Source organism: Phascolarctos cinereus, unplaced genomic scaffold (genome assembly GCF_003287225.1).
Source record: "Phascolarctos cinereus isolate Bilbo 61053 unplaced genomic scaffold, phaCin_HiC Scaffold_5;HRSCAF=322, whole genome shotgun sequence".
Lineage (NCBI taxonomy): Eukaryota > Metazoa > Chordata > Mammalia > Diprotodontia > Phascolarctidae > Phascolarctos > Phascolarctos cinereus.
In genome coordinates, this window is record NW_027555958.1 from 102,996,291 (window position 1) to 103,014,508 (window position 18,218).

The 18,218-nt window shown below is 39.6% G+C and overlaps 1 protein-coding gene across 1 annotated transcript in view; it reads right to left on the reverse strand.

Annotated features, from left to right (window-relative positions):
- Window positions 1-808: 808 nt before the first annotated feature.
- The window catches only part of IYD (iodotyrosine deiodinase), a 33,377-nt gene continuing 15,967 nt past the window's right edge, over window positions 809-18,218 (reverse strand). Inside the window, exons 2-5 of the mRNA XM_020986771.2 lie at window positions 10,790-10,981; window positions 7,318-7,477; window positions 3,782-3,938; window positions 809-1,152 (exon numbers count right to left, since the gene is read on the reverse strand). Coding sequence (XP_020842430.1) covers window positions 970-1,152; window positions 3,782-3,938; window positions 7,318-7,477; window positions 10,790-10,981 — 692 coding nt within the window. The 3' untranslated portion in view covers window positions 809-969. The remainder of the gene's footprint in view (window positions 1,153-3,781; window positions 3,939-7,317; window positions 7,478-10,789; window positions 10,982-18,218) is intronic.

Genomic DNA, 18,218 nt, shown 5'->3' on the forward strand with positions numbered 1-18,218 from the left:
TAGACAATTAAGAAATGTTAATGAACTGACCTGGACGTCATACAAGTGCAGTGTCCAGCCAGGTATCACAGTGAATATAGCACTGGGCCTGGAGTCAGGAAGACTTGAGATCCCATCTGGCCTTAGACACTTACTAGCTGTATGACCCTGGGCAAGTCATTTAATCCCCGTTTGCCTCCAATTCTTCGTGTATAAAACAGGAATAACAATAACACCTACTTTCCCCGCTGTTGTGAGGATTAAATGAGAAAATAGTCGTAAATCATTTAGCACAGTGCCTGGCACATACTAAGTGCTATATAAATGTTAGCTGTTCGCTATCATTGCTCGTTAAATAGATATTTCTACCTCACTGAATACCTGTGTGCAATCATCAAGAAAAGAATGGATGAAAAATGCTACCAGCTCCATAGAGCACGTTAAAAACTGTGCATCCCAGAGGTACCATTTCCTAATAGCAAAGCTCTGAATGGCACGTAGCAAGAAAAGAAAAGAAAAACGTCCACATAAATAAAAGCTATGGGAGTCTGAGGGGAAAGGCTGCGTGACTAGTCTGAATTTATTTCAGTTTGAAAGCTAAATTTCCTAGAAACTCATTGAATTATCTGATAATTCTTTGCTTCCTCTCTAGCCAACAAAACTGCTGATGATTTCATAAAATAAACAGGGGAACTTAAGGCATACTTGAATTCCATTCTGGAACAGGGATGGGAAATGTGACAGCCAACGAAAGGCTGTTTAAATGGAATGTTGTCTGTTCACCTCATCAGACTGCTCATTGCCTTAGGAGTCATCAGATCCAAAGTGCTGGGGAGATTAGGACCATTTATTAACCCTTGGGGCTGTCACCCCTGAGAAATGGAGTGCTAAAAGGCCTAACAGCATCTGTAGTGAGTGGCTGCTGAGTGTAGGGGAAAGGGAAGAAGGGAAGAACAAGAAAGATAGAGAGGCAAGGGAGAAACTCCCAGTCTACACAAGCACCATGATCTCCTCCAGGGGTTTTCTCTTCAAGTTGGGAACTGTGGCATCCTTCCTGGGATACCCAACAGGGAGGAGCACCAGCAACTTTTCATTGGCAGGGCGGTCCAGCAATGTCCTCAGGCGAGGCCCGCAGTTGAGAGGGGTAGTTGTGACAGTCACAAGGCCTGCATTCTAAAAGAAGAGAAGCCACATGCTCAAGTCAGCAGGGAAAGCCTCTCTTCTGGGGTCCTTTCAAATCTTGACTTTGGGGGGCAGTTAGGTGGTGCAGCGGACAAAGCACTGGCTCTGGATTCAGGGGACCTGAGTTCAAATCCGGCCTCAGACACATAACACTTACTAGCTGTGTGACCCTGGGCAAGTCACTTAACCCCCATTTCCCAACAACAACCAAAAAAAAAAATCTTGACTTGGGATCTTCAAGTCTTGGATTTTTTAATCTAGTGTCTATCATTCCCCAGAAGTTACAGGGCAAAAAAAAAAAAAGACTGAAGGTTGCCAGCTGTAGATAATTAGTTCCTTCTCTATCCCCAGACCCCAGCTACACACTTCCTACACATGACAGGCTCAAAAATGTAGAACTTTAGAGATGGAAGGGACCTTGGAAGACAATGAGTCTAATCCCTCATTTTACAGATAGGGAAACTGAGGTACAAAGAGGTTAAGTGACTTGCCCCTAGGATTACATGGTTAATAACTATCTGAGGTGGTATTTGAACCCAGCTGTTACCACTTTATATTTTGTAGGAATGGAAAAGCTAGTTTTATTTGATAATTTTACCTAAGAAAAAGAAAGGTATAATTTTCCAGAGATGGATGTTTGGTAAGTCCAGCTCAGATGAAAGAAATGATGACATTGCCATATGGCTAAAATCATATGTTTGTCTAAAATTATCTGGTCTTAACTATATATCCAACAGGATCAGACCGACCTCGTGGCCACCTGAAAATGCTGAAGTTCAATGACAGATGGAGTCACTGAGATGCTGTTATCCCATGCAGCTCCAAAGCCTATAGGCAGTTAATACACAGTTTGTCCAGGTGAGGGCTGTCTGGAACCATTTTTTCCTCTTTCGTTCCCTCATAAATCCTGGTTGCCATGTGTAGGAAAGGGTGAGAGTAGGACCATTCATAACTGGACTTGTTGAAAGCTAGAGGGCAGCAAATTCAACAGCAAAATGAAATGTGGAGAGGAAGAAAGTAGCTGTGGTCGCTGGATTCTAATGCAACTCTAGGTCAACAGAAGATATATTAAGGCTTGAGCCACCATGACCTTCAGGGGTCTGTGAAGGACTGATGATTGAAGGTCTACCTGTAGACCAAGGAAGCAGAATAACTCTTATATTGCTCTATTAGAGTCAGGCGTGGGGTGCAAAGCTGTGTTAGAAAACATGGAAATGGCTAATTTGGAACTTTTTTGAAAAGAATAAAATACACGAGTCTCTCTTATATTATCATGGCATGGTGGGAAGGGTCCTAGATTACAGTCTGAATCCCAGCTCGGAGATTCATTACCTGGATGACATTAAGAAAGGCACTTAATTCTCTGGGCCTCAGTTTTCTCATTTTTAAAATAAAGGGATTGGATTTGATGACCTTCATCCAAGGTCCATTATAGCTTGAAATGTTATGATGAAAAATTTTATGAACATATTTTTATTTCTAAATCATCTACATTTCACAATATATGTCCTCCCTGCCCTCCCAGAGAGCCAACTTAAGCTTATAACAAAGAATAAAAAAGAGGTTTCAAAAGCAGTTCAGCAAAACTAACCAGCATGTCAACCAAGTTTGGCATTAATACAATGTCAATGCAATAGTCCTCCTCCTCAAAGAACAGAGGAAGGTCCATTCTTATGTGTCTTCTTTGAGGCCATCCAGTTTGAAAGCTTTGATGATGATATTAGAGGAAATACTGGGGGCAGGATGAAGACAGAAATGGTAGATGGGCTCCTTGGGTTGGCTGGTATGACAAAGTACCATAGTGAGAAAATCCCAGCTAGATTTCTGATTCATTCTGTTCCAAGAATCACCAAGTTCGATTGTGCATATGATTTAAAAAACATCCTTCTAACTGCAATATAACTCCCACTAATCTCTCCAGCTATGATCTCTTACAGAACCCCTTTACTGTGATCACTTGAAAAGATCCATCCAATCATTTAGTCTGATCCAATGACAATAATGAATCCAGGTATGAGGGGAAGGAAGAACTTCAATTAAACTCCAGAGTTCTTCAGGCATGTCTACCAGAGAGGCTGAAGGATTTGTTTGGGTCTCCCTTGATGCTAGTGTGCCTCCTTCCTGAGATGACCACCAATTTACCCTGAATATACTTTGCATGTACACAGTCATTTGAATGTCATTTCCCCATCAAAACGTCCGCCCTGAGAACTGGAACCATATTGTTATCTTTCTTTGCATTCCCAGCTCAGGATAGTGGCCGGTATATACTAAGTACCTAATAGACATTTATTGACTGACACAAACTGCTATAATTTCTCTGATGTAGTAACTAATCTGGAAATGACTTGTTACCAAAAATTCCCAGCTATGTTTTTGGGTCATGACAATCACCAAAGCAATTTTTCTGAATATATTTTCTACTTGAGCTACCTTGCTTAGAAATGCAGAGACAGGATTTCTTTTTTTAATGAATAAAACACTGGCAAATCTCTATAGAGTCTGAAGTTCAGTAGGAATTTTTAAGTAAAGCCTTCAATTGTATCCCCAGAAGACCTCTTCTTTTCCACCACCAAATACTGTATCTCCCCTTTATTGGCCCACTGGGTTAATAACATACCTGCAGGGCAGCAAGGAGAATGCCACATGCAATGGAAACACTGATCTCATTGTAGTAATGAGTCTTTTTTCTGCCACTTGAAGTTATGCCATAGATTTTTTTGAAAATGAGAATCAGAAAAGGTGCTGTGTCCAGGTATTCTTTGATCCAGTTGGTTCTAAAAGGAAAAAGTGTTTTTTTTATTCTTTTATTATCCTCAAAAGATCATTCAATTAAAATTTTAGAAATAGATTTACTAGGGGCAGCAAGGTGGTACAGCAGATAGAGCACTGGCCTTGGAGTCAGGAGGACCTGAGTTCAGATTTGACCTCAGACACTTGACACTTACTAGCTGTGTAACCCTGGGCAAGTCACTTAGCCCCACTGCCTAGCCAAAAAAGCAAAAAAAAAAATTACTTTTTGTTTTGTCTGTTCAGGTACAAAAGGATAAAAGAAACAAAGGCCCTAGATGATTGTTTTTCTATTTCTCATATTATAATAATATAAAAACTCTACTTCTCAGATATTCCCTTCTTTGGTTACTGCCACCACTCTTTATGTTCTTTTACCTCTGCCCAATATTGATAATATAGCAGATTGTTCAAAGGAAAATTGTCCAGTGTAATCTTAGTGCCTTTGAGGATTTTCTGTTACAGCATATCTTATAGTCTCTGCCTGTTAAAACCTTATCCATCCTTCACGATCTAGCCCCCAAACCACCTCCTCCATAGAGCCTTAACTGATAATCTCAGCCAGAAACATTCCTTCCTAATCCCATTTTGCTAAGTCAGTTTCAATAGCAAGCAAGAGGCAAGCAAGCCTTATTTAGGACCAAACTCTAGTTTGGTCAGTCATTTTTCAGTGATGTCTGATTCTTTGTGACCCTATGTGGGGTATTTTCTTAGCAAAGTGCTTTGCCATTTCCTCCTCTGGCTCATTCTACAGATGAGGAAACTGAGGCAAACAGGGTTAAGTGACTTGCCCAGGGTCACACAGCTAGGAAATGTCTAAGACCAGATCTGAACTCAGGAATTGAGTCTTCCTGACTTCAAGACTGGCACTCTACCCATTTTGCCACCTAACTGCCCACTGTGCTAAATGCTTTACAAATAGTATCTTTTGATCCTTACAACAACCCTGAGAAGCAGGTGCTGTTATTATACCCATTTTATAGTTAAGGAAACCGATGCCAAAGAGGTTAAGTGACTTGGCCAGGATCATACAGTTAGTAAGTTGCTGCAGCTAGATTTTGTAGGTGCTGTTATCATACCCATTTATTATATTATTATGCACCCGTTATTATACTCAACAGGCTTCCTGACTCCAGGTCCAATAGTCTAAACACTGCACCACCTAGCTGCCAAGGTACAATTTTGTGTTCCTTGCATGGTTGCTTTGTAGACCAAGAAGGCAGCGGTGAGAGATAATGTGCTAGAAATGGAGAAGAGTCCAGTTGAATGCTCAGAGGTAAGAGAATTAGGAGACTAGCTAGTAGCCCAGATTGGCTAGAAGGTAGAGTGCATGAAAGGGAGAAATGGGAGGAAGTAAGGCTATTAAAGAGTCTGGATGTGGGATCTCTGCCTTTAGGAAGTTTATGGGTATCAGCAACTTATGTTAAAAACCACACTACTTCATTCAACTACGTCACTCAAAAGGTAGAAAACATGGGAAAAAATATGAGGTTTTTCTTTTGTGCCTATGCTAAACTTGGCCAGGATATCAGATCTCTTCAGTGGGACTGGAAAAAAAAAATATTACACTTGATTTTCAGCATGTTTTTCACAAATAGGCCAATAATGATGCACACTATTAGCAAGATCATTGACTCATTTCAGAATCTCATAACACAATACAATTTTGTAAGTCTTCTGTTTTTAGAGAGTGTTTTGATGTCTTTAGAGAATAAAGCAAAAGTAGACCCAATTGAGTCAACATGGGCCTCTGGCTTCTGCAGTCCTCTGAGAGCTGAGGGAGGAAAGGCCAGAAGTACTTTGTTTCTAAGCATGGAGAAAGTGAGAAGGTCCCAGTACTTCAAATACTTGTTTCTTGTTCTTATTTCTACTTTCCATTTGGGGAGAAGTAGTTCATTTAAGTCTGTGGTTAGGAATGTATATGGGCTCATTACTGGAGGAAACATACTTGTAAATGGGTAGGAATCGTAGTAACTTCTGGTATGAGGTCAATGTTTAAGGACCTCTGTGCAGAAGAACAAAGCAATTAATTCCCCTGCCAGACACTGTAGAGTGCTTCACATACTTCTGCTCTAGATCCAAAGAAAAGAGAAGTTTAATTGCCCTGAATCACATATGACCAGTTCAAAGGTAGGAAGGAAAATTCCCTAATTCCCTTCCTGACCTACAGGGAGGGAGCACACACTAATTACCACGAATGAAAAGGAAAAGTGAATAAGAATGGATCAACCAAAGAATTCTGAGGGGGACCTAAAGGAAGTGACTGAAAAATGATAATACTTTATGCATTGAAATTAATTTAAATGTAAACATTACTAAATAAGTTTAATTCTTTATATTGATATTTAATGTTAAGTTTTCCCCAAACTTTTAATTTTTAATTTTTATCATCTTTATTTTGATATCTCTCCCTTCTCCCACATCCAATGAATTATCTTCTGTTGCAATAAAAGAAGAAAGGTAGAAAAGAAGGAAGGAAGGAGGAGAGGGACAGAGGTAAGAAGTGAGGGAGAGAGGAGAGGAAGGGAGGGAATAAGGAAGGGAGGTAAGGAGGTGAAGGATGGATGGAAGGAAGGAAAGAAGGAAGGAAAGGAGGGGGAAGGAAGGAAGGGAAAAAGTTTGGAGAGGGAGAGAGGAGAGAAGAAAGAAAGGAAAGAAGGGAAGAAGGAAGGGAAGGAGGAAGGAAAAGGAGGGAGGGAAAGGGGAAAGGAAGCGAAGATAGAGGGAAGGAGAGAGAGAAAGAAAGAGAAAAGAAAGATAATTTAGTAAAACTAACCAACACACCAGTCAAACATACAGTATATAAAATGTCCCATATCCATTGACACCGACCACTAGAAAAAAGGGAAGGAGTTGCATTTTCTCACTTTACCTTCCATAACAGTCAATGTTAAGCTCGATCTATGTTAAATTTTCAGTAATACATTTGAAAGACAGACAGAGAGGGGCAGCTAGGTGGCACAGTGGATAGAGCAATGGCCCTGGATTCAGGAGGACCTGAGCTCAAATCCGGCCTCCGACACATAACACTTATTAGCTGTGTGACTCTGGGCAAGTCACTTAACCCCATTGCCTAGCCAAATAAAAAAAAAAAAAGACAGACAGACGAGAGAAATAAAGACAGAGAGACAGACAGAGACATAGAGACAGAGATGCACAGAAATGGACAGAAAGACCAAGGCAGAGAGACAGAGACCAATAGAGAGTTCCCTGACCTTATTCTCACAATTCTTTCCAAAATCAGACTCAAACTATTTTTATAAAGTAAATTGACTTTTACAAACTCACTCAGCATCCTCAGAAATCCTATGGTTACCATCATCTTAAGTTTTAAAAACCTAATGTTGATTCTACTGGATTTCTTACCTTAGTTTCTTTAGGTCATTAACCCATCTGTCTCCCATTCTTTTCTTGTAATTTACTTCCTCCTCATCCTCAATGATCACTCGAATCTTGTGTTTCACTTCTGCGTCTTGCACAACCACGAAGGACCAAGGCTCTGTGTGCGCCCCACTTGGTGCTGTTCCTTTGAACCAGCAAATTAAAATAAATTAATTAAAACCCAGAAGAGGAATGTGAAGGAAGATTAGAGAGGAATTTTGTTGTTCAGTCATTGCTGTTGTGTCCAACTCTTCATGACCCCGTTTGGGGTTTTCTTGGCAAAGATACTGGAGTGGTTTGCCATTTCCTTCTCCAGCTCATTTTATAGAAAAGGAAACTGAAGCAAACTTGCCCAAGGTTACACAGCCAGCAAGTGTCTGAGGCCAGATTTGAACTCAGGAAGATGAGTCTTCCTCACTTCAGGCCCAGTACTCTATCCATTTTACCACCTAGCTGCTCCAAATATACTTCCCTGACTAGGAATCAAACCTGGGCAGATGGAGTGAAAGTGCCAGATCCTAACCATTAGATCACCAGAGAGGAAAGGAGGTAATAAAATCATGTTCTGAACATCCAAACCAAGCATTATGATCTGAAATACAGAGTGACAGGACAAATTTATGCCTTTCCTTGCTTCTTCAGTCCATTTTACTCAGCACCATTTTCTTTCATTTAACTTCATGTTTAAAGTTTTATTGATGCTTTTTAAAATTTGATGCTTTATTTTTTTTATTGATGCATTTGCATCATGGTCATTTTTAGTTTTCTTCCTCCTCACTTCCACACCCACGTGAACGTGCCATTGGAACAAAGAAAGCACATTAAGCAGCACCCAACCGTTTGACAGCATATATTGACATTCCATACTCCCAGTTTCTCATCTTTCAAATGAATGGAGAGAGATGCAAATCCTCATCTCTTCTCTGGAGCTGATTTATCATTTTAATTACCCGAGTTTGTCTTCTTTTGGGGGTTCTTTTCACTTAACATTATCGAAGTCATTGTGTATATTGTTTTCCTGGTTCTGCTTACTTTACTCCTTATCAGTTCATAAGAGGCTTCCCATGTGTTCTGAATTTCTAAAATCAGCCTCATTTTAAGTGACTCTATGATAACCAGCTGGAAACAATACCACTGCTTCTGGAGATTGCAATGATTCACCACCACCTTTCTAATTATTTAGGGCAAGGTTGCCTGATTTGCTGACATTATCACAGCTCCAAAAGTTCCTTCATTTTGACAGCCAATAAAAAAATAATAAAGTTATAAAGTTCACTGGAGAGGTATAAATTCAATTCAAAGGCAAAGTCAAAAAAAGTGTGCCTCTAAGACTTTGAAGCACATGAAAATCAGATCAATAGCTCAGTAAATCTGTATAGATTTCCTCCTATGTGCAAAGCACTGTGCTATGTGCTGTATGGTATATGACCCCTTCCTTTAGGGAGATTATAATCTAGTTAGGGAGATGACATCAACACAGGAAAGATTAAATAACTGTTACTGCTTTGTACTGGTGCATGAGATACAGTAGGTTAGCTGTATGCAGTGCCTTAGTATCCAGCATTGATGGGCTTCAGTAGGTCACCGGCTCATGACTTTAACCAGCTTGGGAGTTCCCACAGTCACTCTGAAGACTGAAGGTCAGGCCAGAAGACTGCAGGGATGTCCCCATCTCCTCCTATTCCAAGAGTTAATAAGTAGTTGCAGAATGAATAAATACTAAAGAACAGCTAGGGACTAATGTTAAGAACCTGTCTCATAGATGTTCAGAATACCATGCTCAAATAGGAGGTAGGTAATTTTATTCTTGGCAAGACAGCTTAGTTTGAGCAAGAGTTTGCTTTGGAAATGCATATTAGTATAAATGCCATGAATTTCATGGTGTTTTGAATTCCCTTTGTTTCTAAAGTTCTTCACTTTTTTTGTATTCCCAAATATAAAAAGAAAACTATTTTTCTTTTTATTTCAGTAAGGCCCAGTTTCCCTCAAATTTGAAAGACAACTGCATCTGTAGCAAAGAGAAATTCAAGATGTGTCATTTCAAATAGATATATTTTATACTGTGGAGAAAAGCACACTTGGAGTCAAAAAATTAAGGTTTCAGCTCCTGGATCTGCTACTTCCTATGTGGCCACAGACAAGTTTCTGGGCCTTAGTTTCCTTAGCTATAAAATGGGCATAACAAGCCTGATACTACCTGCCTCAGAAGAATACCATGAAAATCAATAAGATAATGTAAGATAAAGTATTTTGAAAGTATAACAACCTCTGTGAATGTGTTTTATAACTTTTAGATCGAAAGATCATCAAGGGTAGGGATTATATTATTTCATCTTTTGCCTTGCACATAGTAGGTACTTAATACTCCTTTTTGAATTGAATTTAATTCAACCCAAGCGCATTTGGCTGGCAGGCCCAGCAGCCTGCAGTATAGCTAGGGTAAGGCATCTGTGTACCCTCAGTAAGGTTTGAAAATTACACCAGGTATCTATGGCCATCCAGAAAACACCTTGAGCCACTACACAATTTTTTTTTTTTGGTGAGGCAATTGGGGGTAAGTGATTTGCCCATAGTCACACAGTTAGTAAGCGTTATGTGTCTGAGGCCGGATTTGATCTCAGATCCTCCTGATTGCAGGGCTGAGGCTCTATCTACTGTGCCACCTAGCTGTCCCTACCACACAATTATATTGAAGGACTCTGACTCCATGCAAAATAAGAACCTATGTGAAAGATCCATCCATTTTAAACTGAAACTAAATTTATGCTTTCTTGTTTGTTTTTTCTTAGAGAGACAATGAATCCAGATATGTGCTAAATTAATCTCTCTAAATGAGAGGTTATATAGTATATATAATTATATCTATATCATTTATATAGGAACAAAACACCATCAGATGAAAAAATAAAAGAAGGACTTTATTAGTAATCTTCCTCTTTCTGTAACTCTCAAATCATTTTCTTTTTTGGACAGACTCTTACACAAAAAAATTAATTTTCTATTTTTAAAAATTATTATTTGTTCATTCATATATGCATATTAACTAATCAGTGTTTTTAATAGAGAATCATGGCATATAGCTGGATAACATTAGTTCCAGGAAGAGAAAAGAAGAAAAAATGACTTCCTGTGTCTCTGGGTCTTTTGGCATTTTTTTTTTAATGAGCACTTGTTGGCTAGGATACTTTGGATTTATCAGAAATCTATGAGTTGTTGCTCCGTCTACACCCAAGGCATGTGAAAGATGTGTGTCGCTTCTTTAGAGATAGTCAAATGGTTGACAATAGAAAGCACAGAATTCCAGAAACAGTGCTTCAGTGGCAGATAAGGATGTGTGCAGCCTTAAAGATGGAGCACTACACTTCATGAGCCAAGTTTGAAAATCACAAATTCTTCAATAAGTCGCATCAGTCATGCAGCCGACGGCCTCGAGAGACCCAGCTGCATAGTCTCATACCTGCCGTTTTGATGATATTGTCAATAACCTGCCTCGGGATGGGCTCATCACTTATGAACCTGACAGACCGCCTCTGATTGAGAAGTTCATAAAATTCCTGGGACCTCTTAATCATTTCATGCTCAGGAAAGCGTGGACTGGAGAATGGGATGTGTTCAAGGTTTTCTTCTGATTCACGGAACTCATCCACATCTGCAAATAAAGGTAGTGACAATAGTAATGAGAATTACATTTATATAATGTCTTACAGCTTACGGAGCTGGTTCGCTTATAGGATCTTATTTTATCCTCACAAAGGGAGAAAGGCAAGCATTATTTTTTCCCATATCACAGATGAGAAAACTGAAGCTGGGAAAAGTTAAATGACTTGTCCTAGGTCATATTGCTAGTGTTGGCCTAGGTGCTATTATCTGAACTTGGCATTCCATTTCCTGATTCTGGTTTTTAATTTTTTTAAATTTTGTTTTTGTTTTTGTTTATTTATTTATTCATTCATCCATTTATTTATTTGTTTGTTTGTTTGTCTGTCTGTTTATTTGCTTGAACTCATGTCTAGAATGTATTCTCTCAGTTCTTTTTCTTAGAGGCTTCCTTCAAGGCTCAACTCAAATGTTACCTCCTACAGGAAGCCTTCACTGAGGCTCCCTAGTTGCTAGTGCTTTTCTCCTCAAATTATGCAGTGCAAAGGATATTGGATTTGATGTCAAAAGACCTGCTATCCTGACAACCCTAACTCTCTTAGCAAGGCTAAAATTTGGAGTTCTTTCAACCAACCATACAATACGGACTTGTCTCTTCACCATCCTAGTGGTCTTCTCCCTCCACCCCATTTCTTTCTTTCTTTCTGTCTCTCTGACTCTGTGTCTCTGTCTCTCTCTTTCTGTCTCTCTTTCTCTGTCTGTCTCTCTGTCTGTCTCTCTCTTTGTTTCTCTCTTTCTCTCTCTCTCTCTCTCTCATCTTTCATTTTAAACTATTTTTATTACTCTTGCTGTCCCCCACAACTGGAATGGTCTCCCTCCTCATCTCGGCCTGCTGGCTTCCTTCAAGTTTCAGCTAAAAGCCCACCTTCTACAGAAAGCCTTTCCCAACCCCTCTTTAATTCTGATGCCTTCCCTCTGTTGTCCATTTCCAATTTATCCTGTCTACGGCTTGTTTGTACGTAACTGCCTGCATGTTGTCTCTTCCGTTACACTGTGGGCTCCTTGAGGGCAGGTACTGTCTTCTGTCCTTTCTTACATTCCCAGCACTTAACACAGCGCTTGGCACATAGTAGGTACTTAAATAATATTTATTAACTGAGTTATTGACTTAAACTGTGGTGTTCACAACTGAACACAACACTCCAGATATGGTCTGACCAGAGGAGAGTACAGAGAAACTAGTGCCTTATCACACCTAGAAGTTATGATTTCTAGGAATAATAATATTAGTAATATTAATACTAATACTAACATTATTTCTGCCTTCGCCATTCCTTGTCTAGGTTATCTCTGGAAGTTGAGACTTGGACCCCAAGTGTAAGACTCTATTTATCTCTATTGAAATTCCTTTTCTTGGATTTAGCTCAAAGTTATAGCCTGCCAAAGATTGCTTAGTTCCTGACTCTAATTTTTTTTAAAATTGTTTTTATTAATTTATTTTGATTTATCAATAATCACTTCCATATGCTTTTAAGTTTAAAATTTTTCTTCCCCTTCCTCCCCCCCAACCCTCCCCAAGACGGCGCACAATCTGATATATGCTATACATTTACATTCCTATTAAACATATTTTCCCATTAGTGAAGTTGTAAGTACAAATTGTCATTAGTATTTTGCTTTTGACCACCACCTCCCTCAGTCTCTCCCTCCCTTTCCCTTTTCTTCCCCTTTAGCCTTACTGCTTCTTCCCTCCCTTTTATTCCTGCCTCCCTTTTCTTTCCTCTTTTCCCTCCTACTGCCTATAGGGCAAGTTAGATTTCTATACCTGATTATGTTATTCCCTTCTTTTTTTTTTAAATATAAATTTATTTATTTTTAATTTTCAACATTTACTTCCACAACATTTTGAGTTCCAAATTTTCACCGGATCTCACCCCTCCCCCCACACCAAGATGGCATACATTCTGAATACCCTTTCCCCTAGTCTGCCTTCTCTTCTATCTCTCCCCCCTTCTCTTATCCCCTTCCCCTTCTATTTTCCTGTGGAGCAGGGTAGACTTCTGTACCCCATTTCCTCTATTTCTTATTTCCCAGTTGGACATGAAAACATTTTTTTTAAACATGTGTTTTTAAAACTTTGGGTTCCAAATTTTCTCTTCCTCCCTCCCCACCCACGCTCATTGAAAAGGCAAGCAACTCAGTATAGGTTATACATGTGCAGTTATGCAAAACACTTCCATAGTAGACATGTTGTGAAAAACTGACTCTATTTCCCTTAATCCTATCCTGACACCACCATTTATTCTATTCTTTCTTTTGACCCTGTCCCTCCTCAGAAGTATTTGCTTCTGATTACCCCTTTCCCAATCTGCCCTCCTCTCTATCATTCCCCTGCTCTCTTCCCCTTCCCCCCTCCCATTTTCCTGTAGGGTAAGACAGATTTCCATACCCAATTCAATGTGTATGTTATTCCTCCTTAAGCCAAATCCTATGAGAATAAGATTCACTCATTCCCTCTCACCTTCCCCTGTTTCCCTCCACTGTAAGAGATTTCTTTTCTTTTTTTTGTGAGTAATTTACCCCATTCTACCTCTCCTTTCTTCTTCTCCTAGTATAATCCTCTCTCATCCCTTAATTTTATTCTCCAGATATGCCCCTTAATCTTCAACTCACCCTGTGCCCTCTATCTATCTATCTATATCTACATATAATTTTTTCCTCCAACTACCCTAATACTGACAAAGGTCTCATGAGTTATAAATATCATCTTTCCATGCAGGAATGTAAACAGTTCAACCTTAATAAGTCTCTTATGATTTCTCTTTCCTGTTTACCTCTTCATGTTCCACTTGAGTCTGTATTTGAAAGTCAAATTTTCTATTCAGCTCTGGTCTTTTCATCAAGAATGCTTGAAAGTCCTCTATTTCACTGAATGATCATTTTTTCCCCTGAAGGATTATACTCAGTTTTGCTGGGTAGGTGATTCTTGGTTGTAATCCTATCTCCTTTGCCCTCTGGAATATTATATTCCATGCCCTGCGGTCCTTTAATGTAGAAGCTGCTAAATCTCATGTTATCCTGATTGTGTTTCCACAATACTTGAATTGTTTCTTTCTGGCAGCTTGTAATATTTTCTCCTTGACCTGGGAACTCTGGAATTTGGCTACAATATTCCTAGGAGTTTTCCTTTGGGATCTCTTTCAGGAGGAGATTGTGGATTCTTTCAATTTCTATTTTGCCCTCTGGTTCTAAAATATCAGGGCAGTTTTCCTTGATAATTTCTTGAAAGATGATGTCTAGGCTCTTTTTTTGATCATGGCTTTCAGATAGTCCAATAATTTTTAAATTCTCTCTCCTGGATCTATTTTCCAATGAGATATTTCACATTGTCTTCTATTTTCTCATTCTTTTGGATTTGTTTTACAGTGTCTTGATTTCTCATGAAGTCAGTAGCTTCCAATTGCTCTATTCTAATTTTTAAGGAAGTATTTTCTTCAGTAATCTTTTGGACTTCCTTTTCCATTTGGCCAATTTTTCTTTTTAGGGCATTCTTCTCCTCATTGGCTTTTTGGACCTCTTTTGCCATTTGGGTTAGGCTATTTTTTAAGGTGTTATTTTCTTCAGTATTTTTTTGGGTCTCCTTTAGCAAGCTGTTGACTTGTTTTTCATGATTTTCTTGCATCACTCTCATTTCTCTTCCCAGTTTTTCCTCTACTTCTCTTACTTGCTTCTCAAAATCCCTTTTGAGCTCTTCCAAGGCCCGGGACTGATTCATATTATTCTTGGAGGCTTTGGATGTAGGAGCTTTGACTGTGTTGTCTCCTTCTGATTGTATGTTTTGATCTTCTTTGTCACCAAAGTAAGATAATGTAGTGTGACTCTTTTTGTGCTGCTTGCTCATGATCCCAGCCAATTACTTGAGTTTTAAACTCTTTGTTAAGGTAAGAGTCTGCTTCCAATGTGGAGAATGTACTGTCCCAAGCTGTTTATACAGCTGTTTTCAGAGATACTTGTAGGGACCTGTAAATTTTTAGTTCTTGCAAGGTGGTATGATAAGGGGTGAGGTGTTTTCTCCTTTCCTGGCCTGTGCTCTGGTCTGTTAGTGACCACAAGTACTCCTTTCTGTCCTGGACCTGTGAGGAAGGTTTTTTCTCCACACCCACTAGAAGCTCCACCATGCCAGCACTCCTTCTTGTCCTAGGACCGCCATCCAGAACTGTGACCCAGATCCAAGCACGGGCAAAGCAAAAGATTCCTGCCTTAGCACTGGCAAAGAGATCCCTGCAATCCCCCTCTGATCAGCCACTCGATTCCCCCTCAGTCTGTGGGCCGGAAGCTTAGGACGCACCTACCACCGCAGGGCAGCTCTGCGCTCTGGAACTGGCTCTGAGACATAGCTCCTCTCTCACTGCAGAAATAGACTTTTCCCACTGACCTTCTAAGTTGTCTTTGGCGTTCATGGATTAAGAAGTCTGGAAACCACCACAGCTGCCCACAATTCAGTTCTCTGAGGCCTGCTCTAGGTTTGCTGTGGCTTGCGCCCCCATACCTCACTGCGCTCTACTCCCTTACTGGCGCAGTATACCTTTCCAATCAGTCATCCAGATTGTCTTGGGCTGGAAATTTGCTTCACTCTGTCTTTTTGTGGGTTCTGCTGCTTTAGAATTTGTTTAGAGCCATTTTTATAGGTATTTGGAGGGGTTTGGGGGAGAGCTCAAGCAAGTCACTGCTTTCACTCTGCCATCTGGGCTCCACCCCCTGACTCTAATTTAGAGCCAGTATATTAACCATCCCTCCCAGCTTTGTGTCATCTGCAAATTTGATAAACATGCCATCTCTGCCTTATGCCAACCCTTTGCCACCAAGCCAAAGGAGGTGATTTTTAACTATAAGACATTCAAATCTGTAGTACTAGGGGAAAAAAAAAACTCCTGAAAGAGTTGATGAGACCCTTAGTTTTGATAAGACAAGCAAACAAAAGAAAGCAAAAATACAAACAAAATCAGTCATATTATAACATTTCCAAGAAGCAATTAACTGACTTCTGTGATAAAATGGAAGCCAAGCCAGTCAAATACAGGCAGTCTGGCAATTGTAAGTATTTTTAAAATATAATAAAGTTTCTAATAAGCAAAGTCCAAATGGAATGGGACTTTAATCCCTTAGAGATCAGTGACTACCTTGTTTTCCATCTCTCTCAATTTTGATTGCAAAATCAATTAAAAAACAGTACTGTTTCTTCCTAATCAGTAATCCATACAGTGGTAAGCATAATAATTCAAAATACCTGTGGATAAAATGAGATTGAATTAGTTGGACTCACATGGACACCTAATAATTTCAGGAAAGAGATTTACTATTGGAAAAAAAAGAGACAAATTACTTGTTTCATGCATTACATATTAACCAGGGAAAAAATAAGGAAAAAGTCTTAAATTATCTCTTATTTTGGAGAGACATTGTACAATAGCTACAAACACTCCATTTTAAAGATTCCTCTATGGGATAAACAACACGTATAGGTTTCCCTTTCTTAGGCTTCTACTCTCTAGTAAAGGAACCTAAAATGTTATCAGGGCAGCATACTCTGCTAACTTATATGAAAAAGAAAGCACTTATTTTATATCTGGATGCCAACAGAAGCCTTGACATGGACCCTTCCCATTCAATTTGAAGACAGAGTTACTAAGTTACAAGGGTATATAGGTGTGATAGGGGAATGCTAATGAGAACCTATCCCCTTTCCAGCTACTAATTTTGAGTCAACCTTGGGTCAATAACAGGCTTGGAAACAGAAAAACCCTGACCCTCATCAGCTGTGTAAACAGATTTTCAGTAGAGAAAGCAACACCAGAGATCTTCCTTATTTTTTCAGGGTTAAAGGACTGTCTGAAAATCAAATGTATGTAACAAGAGATACATTAACAAACCCACCAAATATTTTCTTAAGTGAGATATGTATAGAGTGCTGGACCTGGAATCAAGCAGATCTGAGTTCAAATCCGGCCTCAGACACTTACTAGCTGTAAGACCTTGGGCAAGTCACTTAACTTTTGTTTGCCTTAATCCTCTGGAGAAGGAAATGGCAAACGACTCCAGTATCTTTGCCAAGAAAACCCCACAGATATTATGGTCCAAGGGTCACAAAGAGTCAGACACAACTGAACAACAACATACAAGCAGCAAGAAGCAGTCAGAATTTGAACCCAGGTCCTCTGACTCCAAATCTAACACTGTCCCTTTTCTTTTTTTGCATGACTAGGACAAGGTAGTGCCAAAAGCTTGCAGTTTTAGGAGTCATACATTACTAAGATATTCCCAAAGGGGAGTGTAAAGACAGCGAGTAGATTTATAGACATTTTTGATTGACAAATTTGAGCCTTTGTCTGAAGTGATAGCTCAAGTTTATATAATGTTTTAGAGTTCATAAACTTGACATCAACCTGAGTTCATTTCCTTGACAAGAGGCAGCCTGATGTAGTGGCTACAGTGCTGGGCTAGAAGTAAAGAGACCTAGATGCAAATCACAATGGGACGCTTATGAGCTGTGATTAAAGGCAAGTGGCTTAATCAGTCAAGAAGCATTGATGAAGTTGTTGCTATGTGCCAGTCACCTCACCGTGCTAAGCACTAGAAATACAAAGAAAGTCAAAATAAAACAAAATAAGGACATGGTCCCTGACCTCAAAGAGCTCACATTCTCATGGTGAAGACAACATGCTAACAATGATGTACATACAAGATATATACTGTGTAAATGTGATGAAATCTCAGAGGTAGGACTGGGGGGGGGGGAAACCTAGAAAGTCCACCAGCAGAAAGCGGGATTTTAGGTGAGGTAGAGTTGAAGAGAAAGAGCATTTCAGGAGGCAAAGGGGAGAACAACCATTCCCAGAGCCTGTTTCCTTATTGTAAAACAAAGATCAATAATATTTGTATGACTGCCTTGAAGGTTTGCTGTGACAAAAATGCTTTGCAAGTCTTAAAATTCAATGTCAATGTAAAACATTATCCCTATTTTACAGTTGAAGGAAGAAGGCTCACAGGGGTTAAGGTACTTGCCGATGGCCACATGGTAAGTTTCCAAGGAAGGGAGTGAACCACGGTCTCTGGTTTCAAGACCAATCCTCTTTCTACTTACTGCTCCTTGCTGCAAAAATCCTTTGGGTAGAGGTTGCCCTCTTAGAGTCTGCCTACCCAGCGCGTTGCCTGGGGACTCATCATTGCTGCCTGAAGAATGGCATTCGGGTTTCAAATAGCAATGCAACTGGAGCAAAGAAGGCAGCTCC